A 24,545-nucleotide genomic window follows, 5' to 3' on the forward strand; every position below is an offset into this window, starting at 1 on the left:
TTAAAACATTTGCCACTCATAATGAGGCACGCACTCATTATGCGTAAGCGCAGCAATTGCTACGTGCAGCACCACCAGTAACACCACCACACATATCTTCCAGCTAATCCCCCAACAACAAGAAACCACAATAATATTGCACTAACCACTCGAGTCGATTGCCTTATCGGAGCTGCTCGGCTAAAAACGGCTTATCAAACAGACAACCACAATAAACAAGAACCACAACCACCACAACTACAACAACAACAAAAACAAGTTGTTTCAATTGACACACTCGTGACCCACAAAACAAACAAACCAGCAAAATGTGCGAAAAAAAAGAACAATAATAACAAGAATAAACAGAAATAAACAAAATTCAGAGAGTAACAAAAAAATTAACGCTTCCCAAACAAGCAAAGTGCCGCCACACAAACAACACAAATACCCTACACAATATTCTATGAAAAACTAAAGAATAAATATAAATATTAATATCTATAGTTAAACACATTAAAGTAAATATTTGTGTGTATATAATATAATATTTAAATGTATATAATTGACACACTATTTTTCAATATAAAAGTTCGATATCAAAAATAAAGTAAGCTATAATAGATATATAAAAATAATAAATGAGAATTTCCTCCTACTTTCTCATATCTCAAATGTCATATTACAAAGACAAAGAAAATTAACAAACTTTATGGCATAAATGCATTACAATATATATACACCATAACCAGGATGTCAAACCGGAATTCAGAATCGGAATTGGAACCTAAATTCAAAACATTTTATAGCCCAAATAATGGAATTGAGATTATTTTTTACTGATGCTTAAGTGAATTTCCTTGTTTTGATTTTGTTTCCAAATTCAATTAATAATTTTATTACTACTAAGCAGTATAGTATGCAGTAATTTACCGATTAAAGGTCATCTGTATTTACATAAATAAAAAGGTTCCATATCAATCCGTACAATTATATTTTATATATACTCAGTGAGGCTTATCAGGTTGACTGAACCCACATCTAACTCAGCAAAAATCACAGATGGGGGTACTTCAGATGGGGGTACTTCACTTGCGAACCTCGTCATGCATTATTTATGGCATCGTGAGCGCATTCAAGCTTCGGTTATTCACTTTTTGTATTTTCCCTTCCCCTATATGCTGTTTATCAATTCGAAAAATATAAAAAAAATAAAGTCCAATAAAGTTGACCACTGAATAACAGCAACAAAATGTGTCCAATGAGCAATACAAAAAGTTGAGAATTTAGCGAGGAAAGAGATTGCACAGTGCGAGAGGGAGAAAGAGAGAGTGGGGAACAGAGAAAGAGAAAGAGAGAGAGTGCTAAACATTTTATCGTCACTTAACCAATGAGTAAATGAAATTTATTTTTATATCATGTACTTGTGCCTATTTGCATTTTGAAATTTTCTATGTGGGTGCAGTCCCACCCCCACAGATAAGGGGCGCAGGGATCGGTGTGGAGCTATCACTGTTTAAGTCTCACAAAAGCTCATAAAAAACAGCGATTGCGATTTTTTTATGCTTGTTTTTTGGGTTCGGGTTCGGGTTTGTTTTTGGGGTTTGTGTTTTTATTTTGTCACTGGACAATGAGTCATTTTAAACGCCGAATGCTTAACCCGAAGTGAAGTCCACAAGCTCTTAATGCTAATTAGGCGCATAATTCGGCTGCATAGATAGCAAACATGCGCTACAATCGGGCACATGCACAAATGCACTTAGGCTTAAGCCATCTTGAATAAACGTATAATTAATAAAATAAATGCCATATTTTGCATTAGGTGTTCAATTTTAACTCTTTTCAAATAGTATTCATTTGTAGACTTGCAGCGCATAGGCGCAACTCAAATACCCAAAACAAAAATCGTCCACAAGCAGCGCTCAGCTGTTATCGTTGTTTGCGCTCTTCACGCACGCTTCGCTCTCTCGCTCTGCTCTCTCAGAGTGTGTGTGCGCAGCGCGCTCTCTCTCTCGCTTCACCAAACGGCTGGCATGTGCCAGTATTGCTGCTTTGGCCGGCAGTATGCCATCGATTTTTCCAGTTGTCGCTTCGCCTGAATTCGCCGGCATTTTTACTTGTTGTCCTAGGACAGGAGAAGAGCGCATATAACAGCTGATTGCGGCGAAAACCTAGCTTCGTCTGCAGCCGACACGAGAGTGCCTCGTGCTGTGCTCACGTGTGTGTTTGTGTGTGTGTGCAGTGCATTTGACACTTCGGTTCACGTTTCTGACAGCTGCAGTTACCGTTGCAATTGCTGTATTTATTTTCGCACTTCCGAGGAAACAATAAAAAAGTGTGTTTGTTTTTTTCTTCACAATTTTGATGTTGCTGGCCATGCGAAAACGTAAAAAATCGAGTCTCTTTCATTTCCTAATGCACAAATCCGTTTGGCTCAAGCCAAATGCATTTAAGTGAGAGTGAGCGAGCGCGAGAGAGTGAGAAAACTGAGAGCGGAAATTGAGACTGTCACGAACTTGCCGCATTAGCACACAACCAACAACAACAACTACAACTACAACAACAACAACAAGAGAAACAACGCTCCTCAGAGAAACAGATTTGTATAAATTGCACCGGAAGTGCGACTCAGGTTTGTAGTGTGTGTGCGTGTGTGTGTGTATTTGTGTATTTGTCGCTTTTCACTTTCGCTTTCATTTCACCAAATTGCACTAAATTGCGCTTTTGACACAATTAAGCCTCCAAAGTGTTTTCGTCATTATATTCCACCCCACCCCACCTGCCTCCCTTCTCTCCCTCTCTCTCTCTCTCTCTCTGTTCATAATTGAAAAGTGATTTGTGCTAAGGACAAAAAAAGAGGCACAAATATTTCTTAGTCTTCTCATTATGCAGTGCAAGGTGACTCACTGTGGGCGGAATACCACAACAAAAAATAAAACGCCTCCCTTTTTGCCCCGCCCAACGAGCTCCGTTCGTGTCCAGGACAACAAGCAACAACAAATTTATTGCTACCAATTAATTTGGGGCCAAAAACATTTTTAACAACAGCCCCCCGCAACACACACCCCTTTTTGGACCACGCCTCAGGTATTTTCAATTAGCTGCATAATAAAAACAAGGCGGCCGAACGATAAAATAAAAATTGTTGCTAATTTGTTTTGTTATTGTGATTTATGTAGGCGCCGTGAGCGCTAGAAGAGAGAGAGAGAGAGAGAGAGAGAAAGCTCTGACGTCACACATGCAAGAAGAGAGCGCCTTAAAATTGTGTGATTCAATTAAACTGAATTTAATTGGCAAATTCTTACGAGTATTTTTAGTTCTTATTAATTTTCAAGCAAGGTTTTCCTTTTTGGCTTGTAACCATTATCAACCAGAAGCTTATCAGTTAGCGATAAAATGCCAAAATGACTTACAAGATATCCGCATTAAAATATATAGACATAGATATGAAGTGTGCAGAGTTAATATTATCAATATCTATTATGGCATCGAGCAGTTCAATGAACAGTAAATTATGATTTATCGACTTCTTGGCCTTAGACTGAACCAAGTTACGGGCGTGTTTGTATTTTCAATCAAAATCATTCACAAATACCACAAATTATGTCTAACAAGCAAGATCAAGGCTATAAATTTCAAATTCGACAGATTTTTCCAATGAAAGCTTTGTATTATTGTGATCCGATATCTATGATTTTCCTCCAACTTTTCAGTGCTTTACAAACTTCACTACAAAATGCTTGAGTTTGAAAACCGATTAAATTATTAATTATTAAATTGAAAAGTGTAGTTAAGTTTAATTGAAGTCCACATATTATTGTGCATTTTTTATTAAATCATTGTTTTTCATTATTCGGAGTTCATTAATTATTTGGTTCTTGTTTGTTATGTTAAAATATGTTTTGGAAAAATATTATAATGAGTACATGAATTTTGATATGCACAATTCGCTGGAACTTAAACTTCACAGACTTTCAGAACAGACTTTGAAGAACTTTGCCAAATAATAAATACGAAAATTAGTTAAGATTTAATAATAGGAGCTTTTCTTTAGCTTTTCTATTTTCCTACTCATTTTTTGGATAAATCTCAATGAACAAAATGTTTATAGTCCTTATCCTCGACTCCTGACTACAAATAAAATACTTGAGCTGCATATAGTTCTAATATTATCCCGATATTTAATTTAATGGGAAAATAAATGAATACGTTTCCCAAAATGTGGCAAAATGTATTTAATCAATAAATATTTTTGCAAGCTGCAGCAATGCTTTATGGCTTAATGATCATTGGAATGGAAAGGTAAAAGTTCAAAATTCAATTTACAGTTTGTTGCAAGTTCCAAGTTGCCACAGCACTACCATTAAACAATATATATATATATATATATATATATATATATAGTTATATATAGTGTATATGATACCTTTATAAATCAAACAACTGAAGCAGCAACTTTTGTCAACCAGCTACCTGTGCAACTAATTCATTTCATTTCATTTCATATTTCTGCAACATTTTCGAGCCAAAAAACTTTCGTTGGCCACTGCAATCAAAATAAACCACGTAACAATGCACCATTTGGGAGTGTGCGCGACTATCAGCATACCCTGTATAACTGAAATTAAAGTTAAATGTTCTTGGTCTGTGAATAATCAAGATAGCTGACGACTTATTTGAGTGTCAAACTGAAACGTTTTATTTTCCTCCTGCTCATTCATTACATAACATAACATGCACAACAATATACCACAATTTTTACTGTTTACAGGGTATAAGCAAAAGTCGAAAATCAACCAACCCCCCCAAAAAATGCAGCTGATTGAAAACTTTTTTAATTGATTTTCGTAAACTTCTCTTCTCTTTTGCTCTTCTTCTCGTCTCTTTTGCAGCCGTCAGGAAAACCGACACCAAGTTCGAGAGTCAGTCCCAATTCCAGTTGCAGTCCCCATCTCAATTCCAATTCCACATCGACCTGGAGTGAAATTTCAATGGGCAATGCACACAGCCAGAACCGCGGCGGCGGCGGCGGCGTCGCTGCTCTTGAAAAGTCAGCAGCAGCGTCGGGCAGCCTGCTGCGACTGGCCGCCGTTGGGACACACAATTCGCAACCTGGTGGGGGCATGCCCCAACCAGCAGCGGAGGAGCAGCGACGCAGCAGTCGGGCGCGAGTTTTCAGCCGTATGGCTAGCCAGAAGCGAATCCGGGACGCATTCCTGCAGGCAACAGTCGCTAGCACGCCCGTGTCGCCCACTTCGTTGGCGGCGTCGCCAATTCACGAGTGGAGCGCAGCGGAAGTGGAGACTGGACAATTGAATGCCAGCGTGGAACAAATGGATTTTCGTAAGTCAATTTCAAAGTTTACCAGAAATATTTTTTCTTCTTTTTTTTTTTTCTTTTTTTTTCACTTTTTAGTTTTTGTTTTTGATTGTTATTACTTTACTCGTTTTTTTTCCGTTGTCTCCAATTCAGTTTGTACGAAAGTTTGTTTTATTTTGTTGTTTTTTTATGTTGCAGTCTAAACCTCAAACCGGGCAAATCATGTCACCGACTAACATCATTTTGCCTTTTAACTTTTTAATGCAGCTGTGCAACCAAAACAATAAATATTTGAGCTCTCTTTAAAAAGTTGCACTCGATTTGGAATTAAAACAAAAATTTTTCAAATATCTGCAGAGAATTATAGCAGAGTCAGCAATAAGAACAACTAAATCAGGTTTAAGATTTGCCTTTTGATCAACCTTAAACTTAAATCATATGGATAAAATAATAGTATATAAATATACTTTTTATAAAGACTTTATTTACTTTATTATCAGCCATTAAGCTGGCTCTGGCTATAAGGCTCAGTTTTGTTCGATGAGCTATGACATTTAATCTAATATGAAATGGATACATTTTTCTGATATATTTTAAGTTTAACTGAGTCGCAGTAATCAACTGAAGAAGAGAATCTCATTTGGAAATTGAAAAAAAAAACACGAGAAATATTTAAAATGGTGGCTATAAAATAATTTCTTATTTTTCACTAATTCTTCTCGGCTTTTTTAGTATAGTAATATATAGTTATAGGCCAGGTTGTCATATTAAAAGCGGAACTGCAACTGAATACTAATTTATAATTTTTATAGCTTTCCATTGTTCGCTTATATTTATTAAAATATATATTCATTAAAGCGGGTCTATCATAATCATAGTTCATTTATTCTATATATATATATATATAATATCTTTAACCTGTGCGGCAACATTTTGTTCTTTTCCTTAACTTTTACTAATGTTTGTTTTATTGTTCAGCTCTTCAGTACTCCCTCTGTCTCTCTCTCTCTCTCTCTCTCTTTCTCTTTCTCCTTTTCCTCGCCCTGGCGCCCTCTCGCTCGATTTTCCCGTCGACTTATTTCAATTTAAGCGCAGTTTAAATAGGAATTTTCGTGCAAGTTTTTTCGGAAAACAATAAACACAAAAAATATCGAAAACTTTTCATCGAAGTTTTATGAAATTTGCTGTTTTTTTTTTTTGCTCTTGTTTTCCAGTTTTCTCTCCATTTTCGAAAAAAGAAAATAAAATTGCTATTTCGCTTTTGGTCTGCATGTTTTTGTTGATTTTTCCTTTCATTGGACTTTTAGAAAATTTCTGAGCTGTACTTTTCTGCTGCCGTTGTTTTGTTTCGACCATGGCGTATATGCAACACCCTTCTCTGCTGCTCCTCCACCTGCACATCGTCCTGCTGCCCTGCCCCTTTTGGAAAGTTGTTGCTGCTTTTCGTACTCCTAACTTATTGGCGTTTTCAGCTGGCAAAAAAAATATCTTGACGTTGTTACGTTTCGCATCGGCAAAGTGAAATAAAAAATTTATAGATTTTAGTTATTCATGTAAAATCTTTAAGATGCTTTAAACAAAAACAAAAACAAACAACAAATACAGAGAGAGTGAAAATATGACTTGGCTGCAGTTGAAAGCGAGGCAAGTTTACAATCATAACGCACACAGATACACACACACACACACACACACACACACACACACACACACACACACACACACACACACACAGAACAGAGACCCACTTCAAAAGCCCTACTCTGTCTATTAAAAAATACGTTGAAATAAAAAAGAAAGATATGAAAAAAGAAATGAAGATGAACCTGCAGGCTTGACTTGAACTCGACTGCTGCCTTCGCCTCTGCCAAACAAATTGAAATATAACCGAAACGCATTTCAAATATACTCCAAACAACGACGACTTTTGTACACCCTACAGCTATAGTTAAAATAAAAAAAAAAGCCGATTAAAATTTATCACCATAATCGATCCGAGAATTCAACAATCTCTGATTGCTTAACTCATTTCAAATAATTTCAAATTTAGAACACAAATTACACATTCCTTGATGGGGAAACAGATCGAAATTAACACATTAAAACTCAGCACTAGAATCGAAAACGTTGGCCAAAGTCGACTATCCCTGAACACGAAATAAAGCCAATTGAAAGTGGAGCATCGAAATTTGACATTCCCCGATTTTTTGACCGAACAACCGATCGACATTAAACACTTGAAACTCGAAAGCATAAAATTCGATAAGGTTTTATTCACATTTTTTAATTGCATAAAGTCTACCTATTAATTTCTTGGAAATCCATTCCATTTCTTCAATCTAAACGACCCAATATATTTAACAGATTCATTATTTATATGCACTCGGATATAGAGTATACAAATTGACGCCGACAACAAAAACTGAACGAGAATTTTGGGATGATGCTTTGCCTCTGTTTGCCAAAGACTCCAACCATGCCAAACAGTTGAGCAGAAGGACTAGTTCTGGGGAAGGAGAGGCAGGTTGATCAGAAGTAGGGCGTTGGGGCTGCTGGGGGAGTGGCAGGCAGGGAGTTGTTGCTGGCTATATCAAAAAGCAATTCAAAGGCATTGCTGCATGGCTTCTTTCTTTTTGCATTGCAGCGCAGGGCCCGATTCCAAAATCAAATCAGCGAAAAAATCTTAAACGTGCCAAGGCGCGATTTGCTCTCTATCAAAAATTCCCTTTCAGTCGGAGATAGCAGCACCAGCAATGAGACACGCCCCCTCAATTTATGCTGGTTTTGCATTTACAACACAACAAGTTGTTCTTCATATTTTTATTTATTTTATTTATTTTTGTGTGTATTTTTTTGGGAGCCTCTTTTCAATGCATAAATTCATAATTCATGTGGACCCCGTTTGGAAAACTCGGCGCGGCCTCCATTTGCACAAATATAAAAAGGAGCCTGCCAAATTTGTATAAGCTTAGCGCTTGAGGGGGGGTGTGCTGGGGTAGCTGGTGTCTACACTCGCCAGAAATATGTGCTCTAGAATCTGAAAATTAAACTCTCAACCAAAAATAATTCGAATTTCGAATATTGCATTAAATTTAAAATAAGAAAAATATTACAAGGAATTTACGAATAACTATATAAACACTTAAAAAAATCAAAAACAAATTAAATAATCATAATTTTGCTCTAAATGTCAGATAAAGACTATTAAAGATAATTTAAAAAAAATATGTATAATAAAAAAAATATTTTATAAATTTTTAATAAATGTAATTTCTGCATTTACACAAAAGAGCAGAGCAATTTAGTAAATTTGTGAACATATATTTTGTAATTAGATCGAAATATCACCGACTTTCTCAGTTCATGTATGATTTTTCTCTCAGTGTAGTGTCTCCGCCGTTGCTTAGTTTTGGTTTAGTTGCGAGGGCAACTGCAGCATTTTGATGTCAAAACATTGCAGCATCCAACAACTACAACAACAACTGGCAACGTGCTCAATTAAGCGCTCACGCAAAACTAATACACACTAACACACACACACATTAACTGTTAAAAGAGTTTTGATGGCACGGCACGTGGCAAGCCGTTAAAATTTATGGCAATTAGTTTTAATAGTTTTCCTTGTACATTTCTATATAAAGTTGTAAACTTTCAACACTCCACAATGCTAGTTCATTTCCCTTCCCTCTGTTGACTAACAGTTTTAATAACTGTTTAACGCTGTTAACAATTTGTTATTATGTTACCGCAATTGTTTTGTGTACTCTGCACTTCAATTTCATTAATTATTTGGCTCTCGAGCGTAATTTTCAAATTCTGATATATAATCAGGACAAGACTCTACATATAACAATATTTGAAAATGAAAATGAGATATTTTTGTTGTCTCCTAAAACTATGCAACACATAGTAAGATAAACTTCCAATGAGTAAAAGCTCTTGCTGAGCTTTTTAAATTCACCTTGACAGTTTGCAATATAAAAGCATACAAAGAAGCGCAGAGATCGCAGATCAAAGCTATAAATAGACTGCCAATTCAGGCATCTATTTTAAAAAACTTCATTCAAATTTTAAAAATAATACAAGCAGCTGTGAATTTCGCATAATCAATGCACGACAAAGTTTTTAAATGTTTAAATTAAATTAAACAACGCAAAATTTTCCGTCATTTTATTTCTCATGATAAAGATTAATGCATTAAAATTTTTACCACACCTCAGTTTACTGATATTGAAAGGAGACCGCAAAATAGAAATAAATAAATACCCGTGTGAGGACACATCCGATAACAGTGGCAAACGCATACAGACAGAAACCTACTCATTAGTATCGGCACTAATATGTAAGCCAACACATCCACAAATAGAATAGTAACGGTATATTCCACGATCATGCCATTCACACAACTCTCTCGCTCTCTGTCGGCAAAATATAGAACTAAAATGTAACAGAATGAAAGAGTAAACAACTGCCTTGAAAACAGCCAAGCGGCATGACGGTTACATCTAGCAGTTAAAATATACGCACGTTTTCTATTTGTTCTATTTAAGCGTTTTCATCAAGAAAATATTCAAGATAAATTTAACATGAATAAGTCAAAATGCATAAGTTATGGTTTGTACATATTTATTGTAGTTTTTGCATTGTTTTTTTTTTTAATTGCACCTTTAAGCCGCTCACAACAATGATGAACCGGCTCTTCTTCACTCTCACATTTGATTTATTATATTTTAGCTTTAAGCCGCTGCCAACAGTGACGAACCTGCTCTTGTTCACTCTCACATTCTCACACTAATACGCTCTCTTTTGCATGCTCTCGCGCAGAACGCGGCTGGCTTGACTTCCAGGCGCGTGTGGTGAGCACGGCTTCTCTCTCTCACATATGCATGCGGCGGCCTAACAAACCAGTTGCTCTTTTTTGTTGTTGTTAGTATCGCTTTGTGCTTGCTGTCGCGCAGATCGTTCAAGTCGCAGTCGCGCCGCAGTCGTCGTCGTTGTCATCGCTTTCGGCTAATTGGAAAATGTATGTAGTGAAAAGTGAAAAGTTGTGTTAAAATTCACGCTTAAAGCTATAACAAAAAAAAACAAGCGAGCGTGAATAAAAGAGATTATTGCAGGTGTCACATTCACATATTACAGGTGCTGCACAAAAGTTCTGTTTCATAATTTTTGGTTTTGTTTTGCTTTTAGAATTTGCTTTGATTTTGTTAAGCACGCACGAAATTAAACAATTTGTTTGACCAACAACAATAAATACATAAAAAAATGACGCTGTTCTCGTTTCCATTCCCGAAACTTCTTGCTCTCCCCGCTGCCCCGGCCACCCGCTCGCCTACCTTTAGCCCATAACCAAACCAGTTTCGAGTTGGCTGCTTGCGTTTTGTTTTGTTTTGTTTGGGTTTTTCATTTTTCGTTTGTGTTCTTTTTGGTGTTTTTCTCTTGTGCCGTCATTTGTCACTATTTGTAACCTTTTGTGCTTTTGAGCTCATTTTTCATATGGATTTTCCATATAATTTTTTGCTCTATGGATTTTCAGTTTACGTTTTGTTGTTTGTGGCCATTTTCCAATAGGAGAGCGTGTCAACTGCCACTCTCTCTCTTTCTCTCTCTCTCTCTCTCTCTCTCTGGTTGGTTAGCCGCTTTCCAGTGGCGCTTTGTTTTTATTTACTTTTATTTAATTATTATATTGTCCACACATGTTTCGTTTTCTCAATGAGTTCCATAAACCCATAATTCAATGAGTTTAGTTTTTTTTTCGTTTAATTGTGGAATTCTTGTGCACATAGCTCATCTTGTGCGCACTTCTGTCTCTCTTTTCTTCTCTTCTCTTCTACTTGTTTCCTACTTCGCCGCTGCCTTCGCCAGATGACGTCGTTAGCCTGGACTACAACAGCGATTCGGCAGAGTTTCACAACTGCAGCAGCGAAGATTGCTGCTATGCATCGACTTCCACATTGACGCAGCAGAACGAGCACCAGCAGCAGCAGCAGCGACGCTTGCACTCCCTTTCCATCACTTCTTCTTCTTCTTCATCTGCTTCTTCCACGCCAAGCAACGATTCTGATTCTCTCTTTGGTAACTAAGCAAAAACAATATTCCTATTGGACTCGACTTTGGCACATGTTTGCTTGGCATTGGTATCCAATATGAATTTGATATTGTTAAATTCCAATTAGCATTTTGAAATTTCCTTTAATCTACATTTTTAAATAAGAAATAAAATACTTATCTAGATTTAAAATATGGTTTTAGGTTTATTTTTTAATATTAATAATTTGATATATATTTTACTGACACTGCCAAAAATGTATTTTCCAAAACAGATCTCAATAATAAGGATCTGTTGGAGTTGCAACGACGTTGTCGTGCCGATAAAATCGCCTGCCTCAGTTTGAGTCGCATCACGTACCTGAGCATTGCCAATGAACGACTGGCGGAGGGGCAGGAGCGGGGGGCAGAGCAACAGCAGCAGCAGCAACAACAACAGCAGCAGCAGCAGCAGTTGTTGATAATAACGCCGGAGAGTTCGCCGGACGAGCGAATGGCGCTGCAGCTGGGCAAGAAACTGGCTCAGGTGCTGGGCACTACAGCCACCACGCCCACCATTGAAACGCCTACAGCAGCAGCAGCCTCAGCCACAACAACAACAACCGGTGGCGCCTCCGTTGCGGTTGCAACGCCCCGCGTCGACTCTCCGCTGGGCAATGGCGAAATGTTTAACATATCCAAGGCCAAAAAGGTCGAACTTCAAAATCTGTCATCGCGTTTCAGTGCTGCCGTCAATCCCCCAGCCACGCCCACAACAAGCGCGACGGAGGCGTCACCAGCAGCAGCAGGTGAGTTCAACAAAGTGTGGGAGGGAGGGTGGTAAGGGGATGTATGCTAAAATTCGGTTTCAAAATCTCCTTTTAAATTGAGCAAATGAAATTAATCAAAACTAAAATAAAAAAAAATGAAATTATTCAATTTTATCTTTGAGGCTTTTCCACGATCCTTAAATTTGTAATTTGAAACCAATTCTCGTATATGGCTAGATTGGTAAACCATTTTAAATTCGAATATAGAACAAGGTATAAATATGTAAATAGTCCAGTTTTTTAAACGTTCAAACGTTTTCAAGCCAGCGCTGGCTTGGAAAATAACTCCCAGCAATTGTCCATTCCCAAAATGCAGGCATTTATTTGCTCATTTCGCATTCCGGGGCGAGGCTGGCGGCGTTTAAAGTCACGTGGGGGTCGCCGTTTGCCATTACAAACGCATTACGACGGGGTTTAGCTGGATTGGGTGGTGGCAGCACAGTTTGTGCCTTTTGGCAAAATGCGGGAATTATTCAAATTCCCACTTGGCCCCGTCGCAAATAAACGAAACGCTAACAAACCCAATCCAGAATGGTCCACGATTCAAGCTTAACTGTGTTGTCCTTGATGCTGTTGTTGCTGCTTGCTGCTGCTGCTATGGCTGTTGTTGTTGTTGTGGCACACTCGATGCCATGTGTGTCTGCTCAAGTGTGTGGCCCTTGAGTCCGAAAATACGAAACAACAAAAAAAAAAAAGCAGTGGAAACAACTAAAAGCCTTGTCCTTTTTTTTTTTTTTGACTGGTGCTCAGCGCCAATTTCAAAGGTAAACACACGCATCGACCAAGTGCTTGCCAAACTGTACGGTTTGAGTGCAGCATTGAATCCCAAAAGGTTGCGACAAAGATAATTGAAGTTGCCCCATGCTCAAGGACGCAAAAGATAACTGTATTTACAATGTTTCTAAACAGCATTGAGAGTGGATGAAGACAGGCTAACAGCAAATGTGGGTCATGTTTTAGATTATATATCCTTGTGGGATCGAGTGCAGCTATTGACTTTAAAATCTCATTATAAATCTGGATGTCAATCAGAATTGTATCCGGTTCCGATTCGTAAAGTGTAAAGGTAAAAAACTTCAACCTATTCAAAGGATATAAATTGGTTTCAAATCATTTTCAACAATCGTTTCCATTATGGACCAATAATATCAGCTTCCATAACTGGCTCTTATGAAAACATTGAATTGCGTGGAAGCGAAATTGCATTTTAAGCAAACAAAATTCCATTCCAATTCTCTTTTTATTATTGCTTATTAGCATCCCATCAATTTTTCAAAATTCCTTATCAAGAATTTATTGAATTATATTTTCTGCTTTCATTGATTTAAATGAAGGCTGCTAATTGCAATTTGTATACAAATGGATATATTTGATATACTTCTCAATTGTTTCTAGGCACGTGCATTATATTATTGCTGAAAAGATAAGCTCTTACCTCCAATAACCCTTATTGCTTGCCCCTCGCTCCCATTAACCCTTATGTCGTTGCCCTTTTTCAAAATAAAGTTCAACTTGCTTCTTAAGGGATGTTTATTTGGTTTTGTTTTTGTTTTTGTTTCTGTTTTTTTTTTTTTTGCAAATTTGTTTCAAGTTTTTTAATTAACTCGTGTCGCCAACTTTTCTCCCACTTCTATTTTTTCTTCTTTTTTTTATTATTTTTCATTGCCTTTTCAACTGATTCGATCAGTTTGGGGCCTAAAAACAACGTCACCGAAATGTGTAAAATAAAAATAAAAATAAAAATAAAAATGGGTAAAGAAAACAAAGTTGAAAAGTAATTATTGGCACATTTATGCAAAGGCTCGTCCATACGATATTTGAAGTATACATACTACTATATAATTGCTGCCTAAAATATATACATAAAATAAACAAAATCCCCAGCGCACCCTTAAGTTGCGAGTAAACTCCATCCAGCTCCCATCCACCCCACCACTCTGCACCCCTTAATGTCCATCTAATTGCGCGCTCCTCGCAAAACAACAGAGAATGCTCAAAGGGGGGCGGGGTGGGCGTGTTTTCGTTGCCCGGCACGCCGAGAACATTTGTAAAAAACTTAAAAATTGCAAACACGTCTTCATTGTTTACAAAATGTTGGCCGGAAACAGGCTTAAGGCTCAACCTCTCTCGCTACCTCCCCCTCGCACCATCGCTAAATCATTTGAGTCCCTTGCCAAAAAATAAAATACAGCAAAAAAAAAACAAAAGTTTAAATTTTAATTAAATCATGTTGTATATAGAATGATGCACGTGGGAACAGCAACAGCAGCAGCAGCAGCAGCAGTAGCAGGAGATGGGGGTGGCGGTGGGGTGCCTTGCCACTTGGGGCACACAAGTCAATGATGATGGTAGCGATAAGCGCTCCACTGGGTGTGCTCAGAGGCGCCACCAGGCACCAGTTCAGAAATTGCCTACAAAGCAAATGTTGGCCAAGTCTATTGAACATTGCCAGAGAGTTGGGGAAGATGGGCCACTGGCAAGAGGCAGACTTGGCCATGTTCTGCTCTCTTGCTTGCAGCATTTAATAACGCATTTATATAGAATACCAAAACGATGCCTCTTAAGATATAAAATTTACTCAAGATTGCGCTTCGCAATGCGATTATTGACTTTATTTTTGGTCTACTCACTTCTTGCTTAACAAAGCTGAATTCGATTTAAGTAGAGATCTGCTGAGTTACAAAATTTGGCTAAATTATATATAGAAAGCAAAAAATACAGATTGACAAGAGACAAAATTTAAATTAAGTTATTTTTTCACTCCTTTAAACTCATCTTTTACATCTTTTTTATACAATTTGTTGTAGTTTGTAGAATATGATATGAGTAGTTTCTTGATTTCTTTATAAAATAGATATGTGAATATATTAAAATAAACAGTTTCAGTAAATTAGTAAATTTTAAATATTTACGATTTACTGACAAGCTATACTCGTATGCATAAATATTATGCACTAATATTTTGTAATCATTATGACTAAAAGCAGTTCGTCATTATAAAACTTATAACACCTATTACTATGCAAGACAAAGGAAACATTTACGTGATGGACTTATTTCTAACAGAAATAGGAGCTGGGTATCCTATTTATACCCAGCAACTGCCACCCCCCCATTATGACAACTCCCACGGACGCATTCAAATTCGTTTTGATCTTTCCACTCGCTCTGCAAATTTGAGCAACTAATGCGACCTCGTCATGTATTTCATTTCTCGATTCGTTTCGTTTCATTTCAGCAGCAGCAGCAGCAGCAACAACTACAACAACAGGGACGCCAACATCGTCATCCGCATTGTCGTCCGCGCTGGAAACGCAATCAACTGTTATAATTTCGTTTAAATCATCTCAAACACCTGTGCTGTCTCAAAGGCCAGCAGCGACAGACAATGCTGCCACTGCTACTGCCACTGCTGCTGCCACTGCTAGTGCGGGTGGCGAGGAGCTGTTGCAGCTGGCAGAGGAAATGGATGGCGAGGCGCCACCGCTGCCGCCACCGCCCGGCTACGGAACGCCAACAAATCCGCTGCTGTCTAGCAATGTGCTCAAAAAGGTGGCCAGCTTCTCGGTCGAGAGATCGTCGGTGGGCAACAGCAGCAGCAATAACAACAACAGCAGCAGCAATTGCTGTGCGCTCGCTGCTCAGTCGCCCGTTGTGGCGCCGCCTAGCGACGAGAAGGAGTCAACATTGACGGCAACGCAACTGGAACAGCAGCAGCAGCAAAATTACGCTGGGTCGCGACGCGGCTCATCTTTTGTGCCGGAAAAGTTAAGCTTCGCTGCCTATGAAAAGTTCGAAGGTAAGTCTCGCTCTCTCTCTCCCTCTCCTTCTCCCTCTTCTTCTCTCTCCCTCCCACCTCTCCCACTCCCTCTTTCACTCTCTGTTGAATGACTCAACTCAAGCGCAGCCTGTCGAGCTGAGCTGAGGGTTGGGAGTTATTTTTATATGCCTTATGTATATTCATATATACACATTTATATATATATATAATGTATATACATATTTATATATATATACATTTATGCCGACATTTTTGTGCGCTCTGCTTGCTGTTTGTCTTTGAGCCGTTGAGCTTGGCCAATTTTGTGCGCCACGTTTGATTGCGTTTCTCGGTTCGTCATTGTTTACCCGAAGTTAACAATTAGTTTACCCAACTCCCTTCTACCACCTTGGCCCTTGGGGCAACACAAATCAGTTAACCAATCAAAAGACAATGCGCCACTTGAGTGAATCATTAGCTCCCCCAAAATAATGTAACAATAACAATTTGTGACTGGCGCCATCTATCGGCGACAATGCTTACAGCTTGTACATTTCTTATTCTTCAGCAGCTGTTAAACATTGTTCAACTTTAATGAAAATTGCATTTAAAATTTGTAAAAATTTTGAAAAATAAATTTGAAAAAAAATTACCATGATCCTTCGAGCCGGATTTGAACCAGCGACCTATGGATGTCTATCAAATTCAATTGCCCAATTCTACAGTCCACCGCTCTACCAACTGAGCTATCGAAGGTCTATATTTGCTGGCGCACAAATCAAGTCCAAAAGCTGCTTTAGCTTAATCAACAACAAAAAACAACAACACAACACGAAACAACAACAACAATAACATTTCAGTGCGTATTCAATAAAAGTGAATGCAAACGCTTATCGCAGCAGTTGCTGTTGTTTGTTGTTGTTGTTTGTTGTTGTTGTTTGTTGTTGTTGTCTTGATTTCTGTGCAAATCATTCGCCAAACTTGATTTTGTTGTTGTTGTTGTCTGTCTGATCAATTATATCGATAAATGTTGAGCATATCTCAAAGGGCATTTACTTATTTATATGTTTATGTATGTATATCGAGTAAACTTTCGCTTTCTTGCTGCCAAAAGTTTCAGAAAAGAAAACTTACTCAAAAACTTTTATTTGAGTTTTCTTCGCTATTTTTAAGCTACTTTTAATAGTTTTCTCATTTAAAAAATGCAACAAGAGCATTGTTTATTTCATTTAAAGACTATTGTGAGGTGTTAAGTATTTAACTGCACATAAATACATACAAATATACATTTGTGTGCATTTTAAATAAAAAATGATTACAATCCTTCGAGCCGGATTTGAACCAGCGACCTATGGATGTCTATATCTTTAGTAAACCACTCTACAGTCCACCGCTCTACCAACTGAGCTATCGAAGGTATATATATGTGCGGCGTATCTATGTCTTTTTGATGTCAGGTATTTTCTTTTGTGCTGATAACCAAATTAATTGAAATTTGTACAATCGGCTCCATGCTGCTTCCAAGTTTTGTCTCTTTGTCCAAAATTGAGCAACTTGCAATGCATGATCAGACATAATACTCTCGTAGTAATATGTCTCTCTATCTGCTATCACTTGCGTCCTGCTAAAAATAGCCCAATAAATGTCATGCTACAAATGCAATTCCACAGACAAACGCTATCAATAATTAAAGTATAATCTAAATATTTATTTTTTGATCATAATTGAAATAACTTAGTTTTGCATAATAGTTTAGAGTACGCAAATATTCATTTATAAAAATGAATATATATATAAATATACATACAACTCTCCTTTAAAGGTGTCTTTATAACCTATCTCAGTTTAGAGAACTTATAAATCCGTTTTTAGAAGTGGAAGACTTTTAAAAACAAGAGACTGAAAATGAAAATGTATTTGACATTTTCAACTTATTTAATAGCCTTAATGAACAATTAACAAAACGTAAATAAAAATGCATCTAAATTCGATTCTGAATGCTTTCAAGTATTTTAAATAAATTGATTTTAAGGAGAACTGAAATAAAAACTTGGCTGACTGTTTCTTGGATGATCGTAACGGGCTGCCAAATTTCTTGCCATTTCAATTTCCCAACATAAATAATTAATTTTTTGAAAATTAACTTGTTCAATTTCATTTAATTCTGCTACTTAATAGTTGTCAAAAATCCCCCTCCTCTCCATTTGTACATTTATTTTGTGGAATTTGTTGTCTAGTTATTTACGAGTATTTGTTTCAAGTATTTGCTTGGTTGCGTCTGCAGTTGACAGCGTTGAACATGAGAAACGTGCTATGCAAATTTACAAATTCTTTCACTCCTACCGAGTCCCCCCCACCCCCCTCCAGGGACGAATATTTTGCTTAAGAAAAGTGTTTCCAACTCCTCCGAGTATCCCTCGGGGCTTGCTATACGCCGCTTTGATTCTGATTAGATTAGGTTAAAGTTTCACTTTGCCACAAACAAATATTTGTGGCATACTTTCGGGCGGCGTTTTTAAATCGATGCGTCGCATCGCAGAAATGTGAATGGCATGTCCCCCAACCCCACCCCTCTTCTCTTTCTGCACCTCCTACACCCATAATCTTGCCCTAAAACTTGTCACATTTTTGCGCTTTGGCGAATTATTTGTGGCGGCAACTATGAGAAACATTTGAGTTGCGCCAGCACATTTTGGGGCCATTTTGAAATGCACTCCTTGTTTTCTTTTTGTGTGAGTAGGGCACGCTAATTGGTTGCATGCCGCCTGACTGCGTGCTGCAATCGAGGCTAAGGTCTGCGGCAAATTAATGCAAACAAACATTTTAACGCCTCGCTGGGCAAACAACAAAAGCTCCAAGGACGACGACTGCATTGAAAACCTAAAAGCCCCACGCAATTTTCACTGTCCTTCTGAATCTGCCTCTGCCTGCAGCTGCAGCTCCTACTCCTGCTCCAGCCTGCTGCTTGTCACTCTGTCTGAAGTGGCCATCAATTCGTTCGTTTGCTGCGGTTAACCCACAAAAATCTGATTTATATGCCCGGCAACGTCCTGCGTTCGCTGCTGAGAGCTGCTGGTGCTGCTGCTGTAAAAGGATCCACGAAAAGGAGCTGCGAACGGGCATCCTCTTCCGTAGCCTCATCCTCATCCTCATCATCATCAGCTCTTTGCCATCCGCAGTACCAAACAATGTTTGGGCAACGCTTAATGAAACAATATTTTAGTAGACGAATATAGCGCCAAAGTTGCGGGCGTGTAAGAGCGAGAGGGGGAGGGGAATGAAGGAGCAGTGGCTGCAGTTGCAACTAGCATCACGGGAGATGTGCACGCCATACCCTGTAACCATTTAATGTGTGGGTTAAAAGCAGTGCATCAAATCGAATTGAGTTTAGATTCCATTTTTGGTAATTCTCCATAAGAAAATTTGGCAATTGGAGATTTTGCTCCTTCTGGCTCTCAATCTGAATCGGCAAGTTCCTGTTCAGGTTTCGGTTAAAAGCGATTCATTTGTCAACTCGCTGATCACATAAACTATAAGCGCCAGATCTAAAATTGTAAATGTATATTTGGCTATATTGTAATGCAATCAATTTGATCAATTTTGTCCAGAGTTCAATCAGATTAAAATATAGAGACACTCGAGCTTTAATTTTATTTACAAATATTTGATTATTTCATTTGATTGTCACATTTGTTTATTGCAAAATGACTTTGAATATGCCGAAATAATTTGCAACAAAAAAATGTTAGAATCCTTCGAGCCGGATTTGAACCAGCGACCTATGGATGTCTATCTATAGTAAATCACCAATCTACAGTCCACCGCTCTACCAACTGAGCTATCGAAGGTATATATATGTGCGCCGATTCGAAGTCTTTATAATGTCAGCTTTTTTCTTTAATGCTGATAACTGGCAGCGCTTTAAGAAATATGCATAATCAGCTGCTGCCAAATTTTGTCGATGTATGCAATTTAATATGAAATCACATTTAAGTGACATCTGACATAAGTCATAAAAGGTAGACATAAGATGATAGACATAAGATGATAGCTAGAAGTCAATGTTTATGAAAATGTGATGGGTTCTAGGAAAAATGAAGGTCCTTTGTGAGTTATGAATTTGCATATGATATGTCTGCTTTGTATTTATTTTGGGGGTACTTCCATTCACTAATAGATCTATTATGCTCCCCAGTTGCATCTCAATCTAGGGTATCTCATATTGCGCACTTCCAACACAAATACGCTTACTTCTTCTTGTTGCTGTGTGTGGTTTTCCTCTGTGCAACGTTTCATTTTCAGCAGAGTTTTTCGTTGTTGTCTGTTGTTGCTGTCTTTCGAGGTAGAAAGTGTTGTCTGTCTGCCCCCGTCCGCCTGTCGACTGCTGTCGTTGATGAATGCAACGCATGCATGCGTGCAGCGGCGCGCCTCCCCACGCCTAACTTGTAATCACCACCCCCACAAACTGGCCGACACTCAGCGAAATCAAACCTAGAAACGAGTACGTTTTTCTAGCTTATTGAAATAATTGCTAAAAATAAAAATGCTTGTTTTAAAGATTTTTTTTGGGAAAATGTAGAAATACGAAGGCTTATTTTGAATAACATTTGTAGTAAAATTATGGAAAATTCTCTGCAAGCAATGGAAATTAATTTAGAAAAATATTTCTAAGAATTTAGAAATGAAGACAAAAACAACTTTTCATTTATTTTGAAATGGACTTTTTCTCTGAGTGTACTGCATGCTCGTGCTCTTCTTGGATTCTGCCCGCTCGCCAGTCAACGCAGCAGTTATGCAAATTTGTTGGCCGCCGTTTCGCGCACTTTCATCAAAGTTGCCAAACGTTGCCAGCCGCTAAGTTGGCTGCCACAAACCCTCACCCCTCCCGTCTCTCCCACAACTGTTCCCTCTGCCTGCAGCTCACACAGAGGCCGCACTGGCCACAAGCGATAGCCGCACCTCGTCTCACTTCGAGCCTATCAATGACGCCAGCTTATCAGCTTTAATTACATCAGCCTAATCACCATTGTTCGGCATTTCGATAGGTTTGGGCAAGCCGGGCTTATGAGATATATTGCGCTTTGATTTCTGCTTTGTGGCAACAATGAGCAGATTAAAAATAAAGTCGATCTTTAAGATTTCCCATCAACAAAAAGATTGAAAGTTTGTCAAAAGTAATGCATATTTAAATAATAATCGAAAAGTTTAGTGAAAGTGAACAGTTTTCGTATTTGAAATATATGAAAAATGTATATATCTATAAATTTGATAGTATGAGTAGTAGTATTGTGTCATTCAAAATAAGTAAAAGGGTTATTCAAAAGTAGGTAACAGACAGAAAGATGGATTTACGATCCCATAAAGTATTCATATTATTGTCTGTCTATTTGTCAATATGAACAAGCTGCTCTCACAGATCAGATAATAGCTGAAGCCCACAAATTTGGAAAATAAATTCCTATTTATCATCACTTCGATACAAATCTATATCCGATAGCTACAGAAGTTAGAATTGTAAAGCTATATCCTTCCAATTGATATATAATTTAAACAGATAATTATATATTGTTTATAAAGAACTGATTAGTATTTCAGGCAAAGATTAGCTAAGTTCAGACAAAGACTATAGATAGATATAGATTACTTTAACTTGTTTTTCACTCTTATTATTCAACTTTAGCTTTCTTCTCACTGTTCCTCTCTCTATCGCCCTCTCTCTGTGTCTCTCTCCGTCTCTATATATTTATCACTAATTAACATGACTTGCGTAGTAACCAATTGTAGCCATATCAGTTGGCAATCAGCTATCAGTTACACTAACTTTTTGGCTAAGACGTATAATGAGTCAACACTTTAAAAGTGGACATTTACTGCAGTCATATAGAATATCTAAAAACCACTTTAATTGATTTGCGCAGCATTTAATTTTAGAACAATTTTAAAGAAAGAAAGTTGACCAACGCTTGGACGAAATCATTCCAATTTCTAAGTACTTGAATCAATGTTTTTCCTCGTTTCTTGAGCTTATCGTTTCACTGATTTCTATTGGTATCAGGGATCACTAATGAAATGACTCAGTTCTGCGGTGACTGGTTTGTGACGCACTCCTGATGCAAATCTCTACACACATGATTAAGTCCAATAGCAATTCCATTAAAAGTGCTTGACTCGATGATATCCTGTGCAAAATTAATTGCAGGATGGAAATAGTACTTAGATCAGTATTTATTTTCTTTTAGTCTTTAAGCCAACAAATGAAGGCGTTGGAAAAAAATGAGTTATTGGTTACTACAAGCTGAGTTATGACATAAATCTTAAGAATGTTATTAAGGAAAAACTGGATAGAACCCGTAACTCATAAAACTAAAATGATATGCATAAATTAAAAATATAAATAAAATACATTATTTATTCTTAATTTTTCAAGTGCGTGTCATATTCTATCTGTTACCTTAAACGCCTCTTTATAAAAATGATTAAATATGGGGCATATGCTAAAAAAGAGCATAAAACTTGTAGTTCTTCATATCAGGCCATGACTGATAGTCAGCGACCTTGCCCGGGCGTTCAATAGAACGTCAGACTGGAAGAGAGAGAGAGAGAGACAGAGAGATAGAGTAGCTGCAATGCCCGCTTCTACAACCAGCTGGCACTTATCACTAGAACTAATCGGAAAACAACAAAACCAATACGAAAATAGAGCATTGACTCTGACTCGTTATGCCCTGCAGCCATGAAAATGGCTAAAAAGTGTACGATGAAGTTGTCCAAAATGATGTAACAGGCAAAATGAAGCAGCTAAGACCCCGCAATGTATATGTATTGTCGATCTGCATCGAACGACAAGTTGATTTAGCCATGTCCGACTATCTGTTTATATCAGTTAGAGACTTTAACAGCCAGAGACTACAAATTAGGAATATAAGTTCTCTTTAGGCAGATTATGCTTATTTCATGCTGTACGAATATCGATTATTGATAATAATAAAATCTACAATTTCACAGATGTAACCATAATTGAAATATACCTAGACATAATATAGATCATCTATAAAGATTGCTTTCCACAAATAAGCATTTTATGTGTACAAATATTCAGAAGAATATTTATCCATATATAGTTGACAGCTTGAGTTTAGGGTATCTGCTAGTCGATCGCTTGTGTCTAACTCTTGTCTATAACTTGCTGTGCTCTATTCACAATTCTGATAAGTGTCGACACATTTAATTTTGTGAAACAAATAGCGAAGCTAACGCAAAAAGTTGACAGTGAAAAGTGCGAGCTTTAGTTGAAAACAGTTTTCGAGAACAAGTCGCACGGTTAATAAGTAATAGTAGCAGCAATGACTACCACCAGCCCAGTGCTGAGCAATGTCTGGTGTCCACTGCTCGTCAAGCGCGCCCAGCTGGGCACGAACTATGAGTCGGAGTTGGAGTTGGAGTCACCACCCGTGGAGAATCACGTGCCAATTAGTCGTGTGCCGGATTGTGGCATTATGTGGGGGGCAATGCAGCAACAGCAACAGCAACAGTCGCAGCCGGAAGCGTTGTTTAACGTGGCCGAATCATCAGCGCATTATCTGCAGCTAATGTCAATGGCGGGCAAACGCGTTCAGCTGACCCGCCATCAGCAGCCACCACGTTCAAAGTTGCCGCCGCAGACGCCACCTGATGTCGCACTCGATTTACCAGCAGTAGCAACAGCGGCACCATCCACTAAGGTTAAAGTCTGCCCGCCCTCGCCGGTGGCTCACAACATTAGCGTGCACATCGTCAGCCTTCGGTTTGACCCACACGCGCCAGACCCACAGCTGGCAATGGACATTGTCCCCGCTCGACTCCCACCCGCTCCCGCGCCCTTTCCCGCTCCACAAACACGCGCTGACAGCCAGCGTAAGTTTTTATTTGCCATACAACACTCTACACCAATATCAAGCTTATGCATTAGATTGTAAGATTTGCTGCTGTTTTTCGTTTAATATTGAATCTTGAATTGAGTATTATATTTTTATTTCTGAATGAAACTTGATTAGTTTTATGGGATTGGCTAACGATAACTAAATCTTTTTATAATTTCGTTTGCCTAAGCAATCTCAGTTAATCAGGTTCACTGTTTGTAGAGTATAATTCTATTTTGAAAATGAATCATTTATTTTCGTTAATCATTCAAAACATTGTACTTAATCAGAATCTATAAAAAGGTGACAGGTTCATAAAGTTTACTACAACAATTTCCCAAACAATAACAAAGTAATAAACAGAGTTTGACTTGTTTTGATTTATTTTAAAATTGTAATCACATTTTGATTACAAACAAATGATTAAAGTACGAACTCATTTAAATTTCAACAAATTTAATTTTAAAACAAAATAGAAAATGTTCTTATTTATTTTCTAACTTAACTTCTAAAAAACAAGTCTGAAAATATAATATTTAAAGCAAGAAATCGTGAGAAAACAAGATTAAAAATATATTATAACTTCTTACAATAAACTCCATTCAAACATTATCTTTAAAGTATAATAGAACTTAAAAAATTATAAGTGATCTTAACAATCTTTGATTGTACTTATCAATACAGTCTTTTTGGAGTACATACTTGAACATATACGAAAATAATTATACATAA

At 37.7% G+C, this 24,545-nt stretch overlaps 1 protein-coding gene and 3 non-coding genes across 6 annotated transcripts in view; 1 reads left to right on the forward strand and 3 right to left on the reverse strand.

Annotated features, from left to right (window-relative positions):
• The window catches only part of LOC6562776 (protein cappuccino), a 40,230-nt gene that overhangs the window by 7,378 nt on the left and 8,307 nt on the right, over positions 1–24,545 (forward strand). Inside the window, exons 2-5 of one of the 3 annotated variants that reach the window (XM_032736733.1) lie at positions 4,872–5,322; positions 11,164–11,373; positions 11,622–12,134; positions 15,391–15,954. In XM_032736733.1, coding sequence (XP_032592624.1) covers positions 4,971–5,322; positions 11,164–11,373; positions 11,622–12,134; positions 15,391–15,954 — 1,639 coding nt within the window. In that variant the 5' untranslated portion in view covers positions 4,872–4,970. Of the gene's footprint in view, positions 1–2,114; positions 2,612–4,871; positions 5,323–11,163; positions 11,374–11,621; positions 12,135–15,390; positions 15,955–23,183; positions 23,809–24,545 lie in introns of those variants that run through there. The other 2 variants (XM_032736734.1, XM_032736735.1) reach the window with 2 other exon arrangements.
• Trnay-gua lies at positions 16,574–16,671 on the reverse strand. The gene is made up of 2 exons: positions 16,635–16,671; positions 16,574–16,609 (listed from the first exon to the last, which is right to left on the reverse strand). It is a non-coding gene; the product is annotated as a tRNA-Tyr (tRNA).
• Positions 17,237–17,332, reverse strand: Trnay-gua. The gene is made up of 2 exons: positions 17,296–17,332; positions 17,237–17,272 (listed from the first exon to the last, which is right to left on the reverse strand). It is a non-coding gene; the product is annotated as a tRNA-Tyr (tRNA).
• Trnay-gua lies at positions 19,667–19,763 on the reverse strand. The gene is made up of 2 exons: positions 19,727–19,763; positions 19,667–19,702 (listed from the first exon to the last, which is right to left on the reverse strand). It is a non-coding gene; the product is annotated as a tRNA-Tyr (tRNA).

This window comes from Drosophila grimshawi, unplaced genomic scaffold (assembly GCF_018153295.1).
Source record: "Drosophila grimshawi isolate 15287-2541.00 unplaced genomic scaffold, ASM1815329v1 contig_1377, whole genome shotgun sequence".
Classification (NCBI taxonomy): Eukaryota; Metazoa; Arthropoda; class Insecta; order Diptera; family Drosophilidae; genus Drosophila; species Drosophila grimshawi.